The 18258-nt window shown below is 34.9% G+C and overlaps 1 protein-coding gene across 1 annotated transcript in view; it reads right to left on the bottom strand.

Moving 5' to 3' along the window:
- The window catches only part of col25a1 (collagen type XXV alpha 1 chain), an 89719-nt gene that overhangs the window by 12805 nt on the left and 58656 nt on the right, over positions 1–18258 (bottom strand). Inside the window, exons 15-29 of the mRNA XM_088632143.1 lie at positions 14747–14791; positions 13967–14011; positions 11106–11183; positions 8559–8582; positions 8072–8116; positions 7378–7422; positions 7199–7279; positions 6558–6620; positions 5433–5483; positions 4577–4603; positions 3628–3708; positions 2495–2530; positions 1191–1244; positions 506–559; positions 329–355 (exon numbers count right to left, since the gene is read on the bottom strand). Coding sequence (XP_088488269.1) covers positions 329–355; positions 506–559; positions 1191–1244; positions 2495–2530; positions 3628–3708; positions 4577–4603; positions 5433–5483; positions 6558–6620; positions 7199–7279; positions 7378–7422; positions 8072–8116; positions 8559–8582; positions 11106–11183; positions 13967–14011; positions 14747–14791 — 756 coding nt within the window. The remainder of the gene's footprint in view (positions 1–328; positions 356–505; positions 560–1190; positions 1245–2494; positions 2531–3627; positions 3709–4576; positions 4604–5432; positions 5484–6557; positions 6621–7198; positions 7280–7377; positions 7423–8071; positions 8117–8558; positions 8583–11105; positions 11184–13966; positions 14012–14746; positions 14792–18258) is intronic.

Here is an 18258-nt window from a genome sequence, read left to right on the forward strand (position 1 = left end):
TTAGTTCTTAGTGTGAACAAAAAACCTCCAATGACTAACTCTAGAATATGCTAGATTTCAGATATACTAAAAACAAATAGAAACCCAAATATGGAGATATGAATACAGTCTAAATAATCACACTCAATTGTGGAGTTGTCTTCTGATATCTTAGAAATATTTAAACGATTATAAATGTCATAAATACTCTGTGTAAAATAATAAAAAAGAGAAAAATGAAGACATCCACAGTAAGAATAGTACTGTGTAATATGCTTCCAATATTAGGAAATAACTTCAAAGGCTTTATTTTAAATAACAATGTTCTTTCCTGCCTCCTTGTACTTACATCTAATCCAGGTGCTCCTGCTGTGCCCTGACAATAAAAGAAAAATGCCATTAAACATGAAACTGGGTATTCTTCAGCTAACAAAAGTTCTTAGAATAATATAAATATGATAAATAGTTTTGAAGTTTAATGTATATAAGTTGTGTGTTTTAGGAAATATCTGAATTTGATTCTCACCGGTAATCCATAAGGTCCTCTTGGTCCAGGTTCACCAGGTGGTCCTCTTTCACCCTTACAAGACAATATTATCTGTTACCTATGGACCTTCTGATTCGTCAACTCAAGGTCAGATTTAATTTTCTAAGCTAACCAGCTGACCAAGGAGTGTAGTATAAAAAGCTGCAAGTTGAAAATAAAAAGCGATGCATTTTGAAAATCTAACGTTATACCTTACAGCCGTGCTGGCTAAAAAACCATCAAAAGCAAAAGGTACAGTAAGAAACATATTTCTTGATTTTTTTTTGGCTACCACTTTTAGCTGTGTGATTTACATATGCAGTCTTTTATACACCTTAACATGTTACTGGAGCAATTAAAATTAAACACCTCGCTCAAGGAAACAACATCAGTGTCCTACCCTGGATCTGAATACCACAATGTTCCAATTATTCAGATCCCTAACCACTACCCCATCCTGCAGGTCATTTCACTTTCAGTTGTGCTTTGCTGTACAGTACCTGGCTGTGCTTTGTCAAGATGTCACAATATGCTTCAGGAAACAAACCATATGTCTTGAAAATCCTAATGTAGGATATGTATTCATTCATCTCTTCAAGCAAACGGCCCTGTATGATCTACACCTGTGAGGACATTCTGAAAAAAAAAACACCTTTTTATGCTGTAAAAATCTTGCTGGACTTACCCTGTCACCTTTGGGACCTGCTGGACCGGTAGGACCAACTGGACCGTCCATTCCCTGCAGAGAAAACACATGGCAGGTAATGAGGCAGGGCATCAGAAACAAATGTACATATTCTTTATAAATAAGAGGAAGATGTTACATTTCCAGCCACAGACAAACATTAGATGAACAATAGTAAAGTAATGTCTAAAATAATGAAATAATTAACTTGAATTCATCAAAGCTACTATTCCAATTTTAGGTGACAACAACAAAGTTATTACTTACAGTAGGTATAATTAAATCCCCCTGTGCTTTTGGGGTTACTTTAACAGCTTCACAAATCTTTTTCCACCTTGAACCAACATCCCTCCCATAAGTAACATTTTTATGTAATAAAACAGCATTTGTGTCCTTTTTAGTTTAATGTACACTTGAATTCAGGAATAGGAAGAGCATTGGAATGGAAAGTAATGAAGAATGATCCTGTATATGTTCCAAAACACATGCTGCACTATGACCTAGAATGCAGTCACAAAAAATGTATATTCCAGAACAACAATTATTAAAATGATTTGTTTTGTTGTTTCACCAGACTGATTTAGTTGAGCTACAGTTTTCATTTTTTCAGTGACTGATGTTTTTTTCATTTTGTGAGGTTACATTTCAATAACTTTTCAGTGCTCTTAAATGACCATTTATTATTATCTTGCAATTCAGGTTAGAAGTTGTAACCCAGATACAGAATAAAGGAGCAAGTTTAAATTTGAAATGTAAAAATCGTGACATTTTTTGTAAAGTATAGGTGGCCTTGGCAGATGTATGACAGATAAAGATTTTTTTTTTAATCATTTCTTAGAGGTAATTTGTACACATGACAATTTAGATGTGGATATAAACACAATTGTAATGTAGTACATATCAGCTACAAAAATCTACTAAGAGCTACAAATTGTTGCTAAAATTGTTAAAAAGTTGCTGGTAAAAGTAATCATGAGTTTAAATACAACACAATATGTAGATTTAGAAGAGCACTATTAATCAATGAGTGTTAAAATCATGTTAATTACATAGTAATAACATAAGCAAATGAAAGAGAAAAAGTTTGGTTTCTTTTGGAATAACAATAGATTTGGCATATAATGAAGACAATGAAGGCATAAAATGAGGTTATGCAGCATTGTGATCATTCTAATTATTATACATAGTATATATCTATGTGTAAATATAGTAAATAAAGTTCTCTCTGTTATTGTTAGTATTAAATGAAAGCTTAAGGGAGGCAGACTGGTTGTTAGCAGAAAGCTGGGACTTGAGACACTCACCCTGAGTCCTGGCTTTCCATCTAAGCCAGATGCTCCCTGTATAATTATGAGGGTATGAGTGACATGAACAAGGGTTTAGTACATGATGGAAAACAATGAAATGGACACATACGTTGATGCAGTTATAACAAAAATGGAGGTATTCAGTAGCTTACAAAACATAACTGTGAAGCTTACAGTTAACACACTGTTACAAATACAGACATACATATAAAACAATGTTAAGCAAAATATTTTTTATGACTATTTTGTGAAAAGAGAAAATTAATTTGGAATATGTTTCTTTTTATATCCTTGTTTATATCTCTATGTGAAGAATGTTATAAATATAGACTTATACAGTAGATGTTTTTCAGATTTCACCTGCAAGACTAGCTCACAATTCCAAATATGAAAGAGTCTGAATTTTTTAAGCATTTAAACCACTAAAGATGAATCTAACAGAAGACTTAACATTAACCCTAACTAAATCTATTGATTGATATAAGTAAATACATTTTTGGCAGACTAGTTGTAAAAGAGGTTTTACATACTTGACTCCCTTTGTATTATTTCCTCTTTTAAAACCTAAGGTGGAAAAATGTGAGCTTAAAAGATATTGAAGCTCCTTCAAAGGACCTACACTATAGTTTGCTTCTTCAGTTATTTTATTGATGTCCCAGAACTGTCAATATTTTAAAAAATTCTTAAACTACAGGATACACACAGTATAATTCTAACAGTATAAAATGTTATCATCGAGAATATTTGATGCTCTTTTGAACTTCTAAAATTTCTAAAACTCCAAACTACCTGTAATGCGGTACATAAAAAGCAAATTTTCTCTATTTCTGTTCTACTTTAGTATTTTTCTGAGTGCAGTAAAGATTGTTGGATTTAAGACCATCATTATGAGAATGAGCACCATCTTTCTGGTCATCTGCATTTTGGGGTTTGCCACTATAGAACTAATATAGACAGATATATAACAAAAACAAACAGCAAAGAGTGACAGAACACAAATGACACGTAATGATGTTTAGGATGTGTTATTGCATGAAGTTTGAGCTCTACTAAATACACAGGGGTGTGGCTGAGCAAACCAGAGTTGTGTGGTAGAGAAAATTAGATCTGAAGAGATGTGCCGTACTTACAGGGAGACCAAGGGGTCCTCTGTCACCCTTGTGCCCTGGCTCCCCTCTCATTCCCTTAAGACCATTCAACCCTGGTTCACCCTAAATGTAAGAGTAGCAGAGGTAGGCTTGTGTGCTAAACAGGTAATTTAAGCGGGGGAAAACGTTAGGCTACCTCATCAAGCCACTGCAAATTCCAGTGTTTTATAGGTTTGACATGAAGCTTTTTTAATTTAATCTAAAATTTGCAGTTTCATTATTCGTTCTTAGTTGATAATGTCCAATTCTAAACCAGATGAACTCTCTGTTACAATCCCTATACAGTAGGGAGAGAATGAGGACCCGTGCACTCACACACACAAGATTCTGACTCTTGTCAGGGTTGTGTATCATTTGACACATTGTTGTCTCTGCAGTGCATTATGAGGAACCCAATACTGACTGGAGAGAGCAACATCTTTTATCAATGTCACTGCTGGCTCGCAGGAACCAGGCAGTTCCAAGATTCGCTGAAGTGCAGCAAGAAAAGCAAACCCTGACTAGCTGCACTTCACTTAGCCCTGCTCAGGACCACAAGCAGATAATTATAACTTCGCCTGAGGCCAAACTGGCAACATCTGGAGTACAGAGCTTAGCCTGCACTCTCTGGAAGAGCTAATAAATGTTCAGAGACTTTCTTCAAACACACTGGAAGATGCAGCAAATTAATTTAAAATGGTTAAACTGGTACATGTAACAGTTATCCAAAAGGTTAAGCACAAAACAATTGTGTAAGCAGTACATTTACAGTACTTACAATGTTAAAGCAAAACTTCTATTATTTTTTTCTGAAAGCCTAAAATACCATTTCTATTAATTTGACTATGAACCGTGAGCACACCAACATGCTTAATTAATAAAAGCATTAATTGATAAAAACATTAAACACAACTAATAAAACTCCAAACAATTGCAAAACTGTCAGATTTACCTTAGGTCCAGGAAAGCCATGGGGTCCCTGCAAACAGGCATCATAAAGATTCAAATAAACATAAATCATTTCCTCCTGTATAAAAGTGATTCAATGATCCCCAATAATCTAAGTTTTGCACACAAACATAGACAGTGCAGGTAGGATGTTTTAAAGTAGAAAAACTTCATAAACACCTTTGTGTAAGGGAAGGAGTTTATCATGGAAATGCCAACTATCCAGGAAGACAGCCATTGAATATTTAAAAGAACTATCAAAATGGGTATCAAAAGTGGTTGTCAGATTGGAATAAGCCTATTGGCCGTGTTGTTTTTGTCAATTAGAATTCGTTGTTAAGTATAAGAATTTTCAGTGCATATGTTAGTAATTGGGACAAATTGCTTCCTTGTTCACTCTACACGAGATGCCACAAAGTTCCATATGATTCTCTTAATCTGAGTTGCTTTATGATTAGGCAAGCCAGGGAATCTCTGATTTCTTTCAACGAGAAGGACTATCAAATTACATTTTCTCAATGTAATGTAATGCAGTATAGCCTCCAGTGTCCTAGATGCTCATGTATAGTTCAACAAATTTATAACAACAGGAAAACCTGAATATAAACAGTTTTACAGAGACAGAGTTTCTGTGTTGTTCAAAACTTTCTTCTCCTAAATGTTCAGTAGATAGAACAGGTTACACAGTGCTGGGGCATGTGGATTGTGAGGTGTGCCTCCCACTAAGAGATTACTATGGCAACATGTTAAAGGAAGTGTATAGCCCTTGTGTCATGGTATTTTTGTCACATTACTTTTACATAGCTCTTACTAAGGTCAGTTACTATAAAAATACATCTTATTTAAAGTCATACACTCACCATTGGGCCTGGAGGACCATGTGGGCCAGGAGCTCCTGGAGGACCTATAATCTACGTGAAAAAATATACCTTATAAAACATCTTTAATATAAATTTTTATTTATCAAGTTTATTACTTTTAATTGTGAAGTTATTAAAAGTTATTCTTTCTTTATTGTTTTATCGCCTACAATGTAGAAGTGTTCAGAAAACTCAACATTCATCTCAAGATGCATCACAAATCTCATTACTGGTTTGCAAAAGTCATTGGTCAACATAGTGTACTAATAACAGCTAAAAGTAATAGGTTTATTCCATGCTGAAAAGAGAAGAAAGAAAAACATCTATCTTTCCTACACCCTGTTATTTTTCCTACAGCCGAAGAAGGCTCCACAGGCGAAATTTTGTGTTTTCTTTCTTCTCTTTTCAGCATGGAATAAACCTATTACTTTTTCCTTTGCAGTCTACGCATGCTGATGCAGAAACCCACCTGAACTACTAATAACAGCTAACCAAGAAACATAGTCATTGTGTGAAAAAAGCAAAAAATGAGGTGAGGTGGAGTGGGGGAGAATTACTTAAGAACCTCTTGTACGATCTCACATCCTAAGAGTTTAGTTCTTTTTTGTCTCATTCTCAAAATTGGTAGTTCCAAAAATATTAGCTTTACAGTGTTAACAGTGCCATTTTTAGATTTGGGGCTGAAAACCTATGCACAATGACATGAAAAGCTAAACTTAAATGTTCAGTGTTGCATCCAAGACCTGGTTTGGAACTTTAGTTACAATACATGAAGAGACATCTTGACAGGATGTTTTGCTAAAGTTAAAAGAAGCTAGAACAAGAAAAAGAAAGAACATCCCCACATGAAAGGTGAACACAAAAGGACATAATTTAAAACAAAATTACCAAAGATACAAATTGAAACAGATTGACTATGCCTAATAAGTCTTTATCAGCTGCAAGTTCAACATGACCAGTCTTCTTCAGTAAAACCAGTTTTGGGAGACATCTGCAGAAATGGAGGAGGTTGTTTCTTATGCACTTGAATGCTGAAGAGGTGAGGAAATCCAAACTATGACATAAGAACACGGTTGAAGATGAAAGGGAAAGATAACTGGGGAAGCAAATCCTAGGCGTACTTACTGAAGGTCCCTGAGGACCTGGGAAACCAGGATCTCCCTTTTCTCCTTTCAGCCCATTAACACCCTAGGAAACACGAACAGTTTATGAGCATGTGTGAGCTGTATGTTCAGCATGTATGCCAATTCAATTCTTTGCCCACAGGTAGATCATCACTATGTTATGGCGCTGTAGCTTAAATCACACTGATCATCACAATGACATGTCTGGAAGCCTTAAATGTTCTTCAGATAAGCATATATAGCATTTGTTTCAGAATTCTCAATGCAGTTTCGCATAAATACACATTATTCCTCACATACTGTACCACTTCTTGTAAGAATATACAGTATAACCAAAATAATGGAATCAACACTGTACAATTTAGTACTAAAGTAACTGAAATAATAGAGCCAAAATAAAGTGAGAAGTAAAACTACTGTAAATATGATAAATCCTGGCAGAACTACTCATATCCACGTGAGGTCTAGACAAATACCACTATTAAACATTGTTTTAAACACATTAACATACACAAAAAGAGAAACAAATTTTTCTTCCTTTCCAACAAACACTTGGTGGTGTACATACTATACAGTAGACCATTACTGCAAAGACCTCACTTTGATGATGAACGTTGTTGCTAAGGATAAAAGTAATCTTACAGGTAGGCCAGGCAGACCCATGGCTCCTTTCTCTCCAGATATGCCAGGAACGCCCATGTCTCCTTTTGAACCTTTAGGGCCCTGGAAACATACAAAGCAACTGAATTAAAACATTTTGCTCTCCTAATCACAACACAAAGAATGTTTATATGATTATTTTAAATAATTTTGTAACGTACATTCTCACCATCCAGTCCAGGCAGACCTGTGGATCCTGGCTCTCCCTGTAACCAAGACAACTGGGTCAAAATCAACACAAGTGAACATGGTACTTCTAGACTATCTATCCAAGTCCAAAAGTAAACCATATTTTGTTTGAAGAATACATTTATACTATAGGTGTGAACTAGACTTGAATTGCATATTTGTTCTTCATTTATTGAACAAAATATCTTATTTATATATATATATCAAGATTATAGACATCTGGGTGAGGTAAGGCATTTTACAGACGGTAAAAGGGTAGATGATATTTTGTATCTGATTAGAACACCCTATGAATCTAAAATTGCTTACTTAAAGTAAGAGATGTTTTTGACATGTTTGTGTTTTGAGGAACTTGACAACTATTTTGTTTAGTTCTTTAACTTTTTCTCTTTATTATTTCAGGAATATCTGCAAAAATGCAGACCACATATAATTCCAGTTAAATTCCAGATCTACAGGTCATTCTGCATGAGTAGATCATGCAGTGATATGGTAAAATATAGCAATTATATACTAATAGAAGCCTATGAACATAAAATACAATCATTTGAAGCTGTATAAAATCACCCCTTTCCTCCCCATTTGGACCGTTGGGAGACCTGAGTTCCAGTTTAGTGTAGCTTAATTATTACTCAGTGTCCTAGGCAAAAATGATGGTCTGGTTACCTTTATTCCCTGTGGTCCTACTGGTCCGGGAGGTCCTGGGGGACCCTAGGTTTACAAGCAAAAATAAAGTTTTTGCAGTTTTGTCACAAAGAATGCAATTTCTCATGTTAGAAGTACACATACAGTATGACCACTTATGAAAAGGTCAGTGGAAGGGGATATTGACAAAAAAATTGAACAACAACAATGAACCTGTAATCACAAACATGAATATCCATTTCAGGACTGAACTAGATTCTCACATTAGCTAGTATTTTGTGTTTGTCATGTGGTTTAATTCAATTGCTTGCTTCATTACTTTTCATGTCACAACAGAACTGACGTCAATGTTCAGCCCTCAAATGTTTGAATAATGTCCTTCTGCCTAGTATGCATCACAGCAGAAACTTGTTAGTAACTTTGTCCTTAAACAAAGTATGAACACGCTAGGTACCATGCTGTACAAAAATACATCAAGCATAAAACAAGCACGATTCATGTCTGTTACCGTGACAGTTATAGTGGTAATCCTCTGTTGGCAAAACAAAGGAGCAAAAGATAAGATTATTAGCTCTGCAGCAATAAGTCTGAATGTCAGCAGATATCTGTTACAGTATCTTTGTTTATTTTAAAATAGGATCATATGAACCTTGAACAAAGATCTTAAATTTTCTATGAAAACATGTCATAACACATTTATATTTTTATAAAGTCTTCATAAAGGAAGTTAAGGTAAATTGTTGATTTCACTTAAAGAAGAGAAAACAAACAGGCAACAGTATAAAATTGTGAACATGTCTTACAGATTTTGACACAAACAGTGATTTCACATTTCAGTAGAAGAGGTACACAGTACACACAGCATACACAGCCTACAGTCAACAAAAAACTTGTTTTTTAATCCTTTATCTAACCTGGTACGTTAATCGAGAAAAAGTTATCATTTAAAATGATGGAGAGTACCCATTTGTAAAGCAGGGTTAGCGGAGTAAAGCAAACTCGAAAAAGGAGCGAGCTGAGTAAACTGCAATGTTTAAGGGTACAATAGCAGTACTCCACTTAGAATTTGAACCTGCAATGCTGTATTCTAGAGTCCAGAGTCATAATCACTACTCCACACTACAGCCATAAATAAGTTGAAAATAACTTTCAAAAAGCGAATTAGCAACCACACGTGGTTCTCGGCTAGTGACGATAATGGATGTGCTGTTAATTGTGAATGAAATAAATTTATATGGTAATGTGATCAAGTCAAACCAGTCGGTAAGAGGATGAAAAATGTAAACAAATATGAAAATAAGAAAAAAATAGGAACAACTGTATTACAGAGACAAAAATATTAATCAAGAGCCTCCAAGACTCAGGAGCAGATGCTACAGTACCTTGGGCATAAAATCAAAATGAGACAGTGAGTCAATGGCAGTTTGCACAATGTCAAGGTCATGATAAAGGCCCTGCTCTTATACTGTAGAAACCTGTGTTTATGTGCATGTTGTCTGAATTCTGATAGAATGCTTGTAAACACATATACTGTACACATGTTCTATATACAGTTTACAGTGTTTAAAGAAAGCTTTATTGAGCTAATCTTTCTTTTTTAAGCCTTTTAAAACATTTAAAGAAAAACGTGCAATGTTTAAACGTGCACTCTCTGGTAATAAAGAAATACCCATGCCTATCGACACAGAGACTATAAAAAAGCAATCCTCATTTGAGAAATAATATAATAATTTTTATTTAAAAAACTGATAACGGAGGTATATTTTATACTATTGTTTAGGTATATGTAACATAGAAAAACAAAGAAATGAAAACATATTGGTTAGAAATCTTATTAAAAACAACAAACCAATGACACAAAGACTCTCCTGAATGTGTTGAAAGCTTTGCAGTGTGGACTACACTGAAACTGAAATGTATCTTGCCGTTTATGTTGTGTTTGTTCATTGTATATTAATTGGTTCGGGTCACCTATACCTGAGGTATGAGGTATAAGGCACAATGCCAATGTGTGTGAAAAAACATCAGTGTAGCCTCTTCTGGTTTCAAGCATGCCTTTTGGGTATAACTCAAGTTACACTGATGGACTGACTCGTCCCATGAGCCATCAGGCATTTACCCACTATGAAATACTTGTGGAAACACAAGACCCTGCTGTATTACTGGTTAAAGGAAAATAAATGAGTACGAAAGAAACAAATTTCAGGGTACAATGGGAAATATTTTTTCAAAATACAGTATTTGTAAAAAAAATTCAACGACATATACTGTAGTAATCGCTTTCAACGAAATATAACTGCATAAGCTATGTGTGTATATACTCTATATACACATACTGTTCATACTGTATACTTGATAACTTATACAGTACAAGTTACTTTAAGAAAATGAAATTTTATGAAATCTCTAAATATTTAACATGGGATTTTGTTGGTATGTAAATATTAAATATTAAATTCCTGGTATCACATTCTCACTATAACATTCATACACATACATGAAATTCATCTGTGATACAATGAGCCGTTTATTTAATTAGTAGTTTTCTTGATCTAAATAGTTTGATCACCACAATCGTGCTGTGAGACTAAAAAAAGAAAATTAAAATTTAACCTTCACAACTGCTTAACATTAATACTGCAGCATTGTACATATATAAAATAATTATTTTTGTCTTATATTTGAAGAAATAGCAATTGTTTATTACTTTTTAAAATAGGAATTATAGTTTGTGCACCAACAAACTCATTATTTTAATAATAAAATAGTAAAATAGCAAAAAAAAACTCAACTTCATATTTTATACAAATGAAACATGTTCCTTCGGCCTGATAACAGCAATGCTTGACTGACACAAGGTAGGTTAATACAGAATCTCTTTATTGTGAGAGCAGTTGCCCATGGAAATAATACCAACTGTAGAACTAGAAATACGTACTGCAGAACTAGAATTGTTTTAACCTAAGCATAACTAGCATTTTGCCTCTTACACTATGGAAAGGAACAAGAAAATGTCAAATTTGTGTCTGAACTCAATTATAACGATAATTCCCACCTGTAGGGCTTCCTGGATGTTTCCATTATAGTCAATGATCTCTGTGGCTCCTTGGTCTCCCTTCTGTCCAGGTGGACCCTGTACAGTGTGATTTAAAATGTGTCATTATGTTCATATTACACTTTGTAATTAAAGAGGAGGGAAAATATATATTTATGATTGCTTTAATTTCCTTGTTCAATTTTGTGCAAAGGTTTTTTTACATATTTTCCTTTGTTTGTACTATTATCCATCCAAAAGAGACTGTTAATTCACTCTGCTGTTATAATCATGTAGCACATGTATGTAATTATTACCATGTAAAGTACAAATGGTCTTTTCAAAAACATATATTTTAAATACCAAAGCAAATAATATGAATATGAAGCAAATATATAACACATAAGATATTCAAAATAATACACACAATTCAGTCACATAATTCAAATGTGCCCATTGCTTGCTAGAATAGACTCTACTGCTGTATTTAATACATGATTTGGCTGTATTAAATAAAGTGGTTAGAAAATGGATGGATGGATTGACCATGGCTTTTTACAGACTTTTCCTATGCTTTACCTGCACAAAATAAAATGTGCAGCTCATCTGGTTTGATTATAACAATGACGCCTGGGATTTGCTTCCAATCTGTTTCCATGATGAAAGATTGTTTAAAACACATTCCCAAAGATATCTTAAAGGCAGCTGTGAACAACTGTAGTACTTTTTGCAACTGAATTTGGAAAACCTTTTCTTCATAGTGGGAAGAAATATCAATGTACTGTAAGTGTAAATAATAACTGTATGATGTAAAAATATGTACCACAACACGATACCACACTTAATCTTGAAAGGTATAAATTATTTGTTTAACAAGCAAACAAACGATTTAAGATACAACAAAGGATTCCACTGGAGTGAGACTAACATGTAACCAAATTTCTTTAAAAAAAAGAATGTGTTGACTTCAAAGACATCATGGCTCAAATCCAAACCTGGATTTACCTGTTTGATGCAGGCATTTTAATGGTTCAATCAGTTAAGCCAAATTCCTTTTTGTGCAAAGTGGATTTCTATGTTCCATCACTACATGCCTACCCTGTGCCATCTAGATAACTGAACTTTATCTAAAGGGACTTTACACATACGTTATGCAAGAGAATCAGTGCTGCTTCACAAAGCACATACACTATTTGCTGACTAAACAAATGCAGACATGAACATCAGCATGTTATAGCTTAGTTTTCAGGTTGCTACCAGATTTAACATATAGTAAGTACCCTTTTCATCAAAAAAGGTTTTGTACTTTGTTTCAGTGAAAAAAAATATTTTAAAGTTTTACATTTTTTGACATATGAAGGATAAAGTAACAGACATCAGTAACTGACAAGTTTATAAAGGATCCTATTTGATCTTTAAGAATGTCAAACTTTTGAGTATATATCTTAAACTTTAAACAGAGTCATTTTTTGTTTGTTTTTAGATCCTATGGCCTTTATTTCTTATTCACTACTTTGGACTTTAGTTTTCAATGATTTAGAGAAAAGCTCTAGTCTAAGTATAATCCAGATACACAACATCCTCAGTACTGTCATTTTAAGAGAATTTTTACTAAACAAAGGGTAATGTGCAATGTGCAATTTTTCAAATGTGCAACTTATGTGGAAACACTGAAATCCCTCTATCAACTAAAGGTTGTAGCTCAGACTGACACAACTAATAAGCTGTAAAACCAGTAAGTGAAAAAGGAAGTTAATAACAGGATCAGAGAGCACACAAAGAAACCAAGACATATGAAACAATATTTTTAGGGAAAGGCTCCGGCTCCCCCAAACCCTGATTTGGAAGAAGAACTAAACTTATAATAATTGCTTATACTTATATAGCGCTTTTCTGGACACTCCACTCAAAGCACTTTACAGGTAATGAACCCATTGAAGCTAAGCAGGTGTGAGCCTGGTCAGTACCTGGATGGGATACCTCCTGGGAAAAACTAAGGTTGCTGCTTGAAGAGGTGTTAGTGGGGCCAGCAGGGGGCGCCCACCTGCGGTCCGTGTGGGTCCTAAGGCCCCAGTATAGTGACGGGGACTATACTGGGATTTTTTAATGACCACAGAGAGTCAGGACCTCAGTTTTACATCTCATCCGAAGGACGGCGCCTGTTTACAGTATAGTGTCCCCGTCACTATACTGGGGCATTAGGACCCACACGGACTGCAGGTGGGCGCCCCCTGCTGGCCCCACTAACACCTCTTCCAGCAGCAACCTTAGTTTTTTCCCAGGAGGTCTCCAATCCAGGTACTGACCAGGCTCACACCTGCTTAACTGGGTTGCCAGTTGTGAGTTGCAGGGTGATATGGCTGCTAGCAAACTTCTTCTAACTATTTCTCTAGTTAGGAAGTATGTGATTAGATGGAAGACAACTGTCACTTTAGTAGAAGAGCTTCATTATTTTTGACTGTACGGTGCACAGAGACAATGAAGAACAAAAGCAAGAATGTAGAAATGGAAAAATCTCCATTCATACCATAGCAGTATGGGAAATGCCTTGATGTTCTTTTCTTATAAATCTACTGTAGTGACTCTCACTTAGTGCAATGCTGCCCTCCACAGGCCAAGGACAGAAACTAACAATCCTATTATGGTAGCAGCTCATCTTAATCACCAAAAACTGATGAGCTGAGCATATTTATCCATTTCTGCGACAGACTCCTTTAAAAAAACAATATACTTTTATACTGCCTTCTGGTGGCATGCCAGCAGCTGACGTCATGTAAAGAGATGCACGGCAAAAGGCAGTAATGTAAATCAAAGGTGTGGAGATCAAGGGGCACAGAGGTCTGAGGAGAAGAGCAATTGGCCACATGTACTGATCTACTCACCCGTGGCCCCATGGACCCAGACTCCCCCTTTTCACCAGGATCACCCTGAAACACAATGGAAAAAAGTCATATTAAGCCTGTAAAACTGAAAATAAAAACTGCAGTTCTGCACAGTACTGCACCTCTTCTTATGACTCCTTGAGAAATAAATATCTACCATCTGTTCTATTAGATGATTAACCTTTATTTTAATATTTAGTCTTACCTAAAACTGCAAAATGTGCAGTTTACAAATTACTGTCAACTAACAGATGTGCAGCACATCCTTGTAAAGAAGCCATAAATGGACAGAACTAAATTACAACATAGATTTTTGAGTGATCCCTGAGACAACCGTACACACTTTAAACAGTGTCCCATACAAGAAACATTAAGAAAGCTTAATTTTGACTTTAATGGAGCAACAATTATTTCCTCATCTCAGAGACTGTGTTCGTCTTCTCAGGGAGTATCATATTGTATAAAAGAAGATAAGAAATTCTATAAAATGCTGAACATATTCTTTGATCTAAAAATACACATTTAGACAAGGCAATTTAAAGATACATAAAATACATTATGAAACGTAATACAAATTCAAATACTACACTTTCTGGGCAACAGAAGGGCTCAGAGAAAAGTATTTTTTAGTTTGAAACCTGGTGTCAACTTAACCTTTGCCATAATATAAGACTAATGATTTATTACAGTTACTTTGGTATCACTAAAGATATTTGAATAAACAGTTGAAGACCCAAAGTTTCTCTCAGTCTAAGAGAAATCTCAGTTGTAGACACTGACCTTTGACCCTTTGAGGCCTTGGGGTCCGGCCTCACCTTGCCCTCCCTGGCAGCGAGCAGAAGAGAGGTAACAGAAGGACACAGGGAAAAGAAGAGAATGGGAGATAAGAGCCATTCACCCCCTCAAAATAGACATGCACAATCCATACAAACATAACAGATCTAAGTCTACTGTGGAAGTGTGCATGTAAAACGTGAATTAATGCTATCTGAAAGAATGTACACGAACACTTTATTTAAACTGAACTGAGTTACAAATGTGTGCATTAAATTCTGTTTTAAAACAGGACTTCCGATATTCGCAGGATTCTGTGGCAGAGTCTAGGTGTCAGACATAGCAGTTAGTGACAGTTAAAGGGCCTTTAAAGCAGGCAGGGTAATGACAACATGTGACTAATGAGAACATATTAGTATGTTTAAACTATTTCCAATACAAACAGCCCCTAATTAAAAGGAACTAGAAGTATTTAATTGTGCTCAGATTGATTGTCATGACCCTAATGCCCTTAATGTTTTCAGTTACTTTTTCTTAACAGATTTTTCGTTGCAGTTGCTGGCAGTTTGTTACTCACGAGTTTCTTCCCTGCCGGGCTTAGCTCCTGAGCTTTCATTTTAATTAGAAGTACATTTTTTGCAGGTACCTTTGGTAAATACACCCTCCTGTTTTTATTAATGGGACAGCTGTTCTCTCTGTGAGCGTGAGTGTGTGAGAAAGTAGAGTGGAAAAGGGAGCACTGACTGTGCAGTGGGAGGAAATTCATGCCAGGTAGAAAGTTGTGCTGCTGACGTATTACATTCAGGTGTCATGAAGTGACTGCAATGAAGAAATTTAAAGGTAAAAGGGTGACACACGCAAAATAATATAACTATTATTGTGCCCCCTTTCCCATACCTAGTGGATGTGTTACGTTTATGGATGTTATTTTATTATAATGTTTAAAAATGTACATCATCAGTTCCTGGGATACTGTAATAGAAGAGCTAGTCAACTCTATGCACTTAAAGTAAAGCTAATGAATCATATCCCATATGCTAAGTGCTAGCAAATTGTATTTCATTTTGGCTGCTTGAAGCAAAGCTAAATGGTTCATGTAAATATTACTGTATTTTAACTTCTGCTTCATCAATAACATATATCATCTTCACCTTTTGCCTATTCTGTTCTCATTTCAGTCCTTTTACAGAAATTAAAAGAACTTGGTAAATTCAGTCCACTGACATACTAAATTAATATAGCACAATATTTTCAAACTTCTTTCTAATTTGCATAATATTTTCAGTGTGGAAAATTCTGCTCCAACAGTATACTAAAGGAATGTTGCAATATACCTTTAAAATAACTGTGAAGACAACAACACAATAATCATAATAATCATAATCATAATCATAATCATAATCATAATAATAACAATAATAATAATAACAATAATAATAATACTATTATTATTAATAATAATAATAGTAATAATAATAATAATAATATACCTTTTAGTATAGACTAAATAGACTAAAAGTTAAATGTATTTATAATAAGAGAAATAAGGCAATAGTCCTCTGAACGCTACTTTTGTAATATCAAAGATCACAAATTAAGAATTAAGAACTTGCCTTTTGAGAGTTACTACATTACTATGTAATATATACAGAGTATCCTTTATATGAGTTATATGGAGGTCCTACAGTACATGGTGTTATATGAAGGTCTTCAAAACCTCCATTTGCAAACACATTTGTTCAGAGCTAAAGAATGATCTAAATGCTTACCATTTGTTCTCCTATATATGAAGAAATATATTAATAAAGATTAACTTTCACCTATGGTAATTAGTCTATTGCCTTCACTAGGCAATACTACTGTTATTCCCATGTAAAATTAAGCTGACAAATGGGCCACACTCATGTCTGGCACAATTGCAAGAAACTGTATTTTTTTTTTTCAAATTTTTGCTAAAATAATTAAAATACTGTATGCTGCATGTTGTATGTTGTTTGTTAAGTATGGGTCCGGCAGTCATACCTATTGCAAGGCACACAGTAGATAGAATTAGTAAAACAGGAGAAAGGAAACCGTTAAAAGTCAAGATTGCAGGCTAAAGATGTCAGTAGCAGGGGGAGGCACAAAATTCTTTCTAAATGACCTAAACAGGTTGGTTTATATGTCATTTTTTCACAGGTAGCATAATGTCATAGCTCATTTATAATGAGCCATGTATCAAAGTTACGTAATTTACAAGTTACCTAAACATCAAAGACATTTAGAAGAAGAATATGATAACATATTTCAGATTTAAGAGTAGGCTGTAATCAAAGGATTGTGGGTTGCATAAAAGCATTGTTTTAGCATATAATAGAGAGGTCATCAGAATGTTTCTTGTGGAGGGTTTTGGCAGGTTTGTAGATCCTTCTCCTTTAATGTTGGTGAAGAAATGATGGACAGTCTGTATAGACTAGACAAGTCTTGAATCCATAACAAGTATACCAGAGGTATACTGTACCTCTGGGTAGCTGTTACATTTCTGGTTCCTACAGTTTGTAATTGTTGGAATCTGTTGATGGGAACTGCTGAGATTTGATGAGGTTCAAAGAGTGCATACTTTTGATAGTCAAGAAGGAAGGATGTAAAACATTGGAATCCAGACCATAAACTAGGAAGACAGGTTTCTGCATGTGGTTAAAAAAATAACTATCAGACCTCAGTCTGAGACATCATTGAGATACCATAAAGTCTGGTTGATGCATGTGTTCAGAATTTCAGTTCACAATTATACCTTGTATAATTGAGGCCTCAGTTGCACATTTGCAGCAGTCACATTTTAAATGTTAAATTACAGTAGTCACGGACACCAAAACATGCTGCATTACAGTACACTGGCAAAACATGTGCAGGTGGGTACAACATCCAGTAGAGGGTCAGGAACAATCTTCATCTGGAACTGCTGGAATGGTGTTAGATATACAGGTGTTATGTGCTATGTGCAAGTTTAAAATGGCTTATTTTGTGTGTTAGATTTATAGGGGAAGAAAAAGAATAATCCCAGATTGCACTTCAGTCATCCAGCTTTTCTAATTCTCATATAGAGTTAAGGTAACTGGAAGGGTGCAAAATCATATCAGGAAGTTATCTGTGTCATTGTGTTGAATGTTGAGGCAATATGATCAGCCAAAAAATCTTTGCCTTTGTGATTGTGAACCAAGAGGTAAAACACAAACAGTATCCATCGGAATGGTATTATAAAGTATAGTAAAACATAAAAATGGCCTAAGGAAACACAGGGAAGTAGAACTTAATAGATCCCCAATCCCAGAGTATTATAACAAATCATGTATGGCATTTCTTGTTCAACAGAATTCAAAGATTTGCTTTTCAAAGAAATGCACGCTTACACTGTAACTGGATTATTTAAGAAAAGATCTGACTTGAATGTCTAACAAAGTGTAGTCCATAAAATACAGGTTGCTTCTCTGCAACACCAAGACAAATCATTCCTTCTGAACTACCACTTTTGCTATTTT

This window comes from Lepisosteus platostomus, chromosome 1, assembly GCF_059453375.1.
Source record: "Lepisosteus platostomus isolate fLepPlt1 chromosome 1, fLepPlt1.hap1, whole genome shotgun sequence".
Lineage (NCBI taxonomy): Eukaryota > Metazoa > Chordata > Actinopteri > Semionotiformes > Lepisosteidae > Lepisosteus > Lepisosteus platostomus.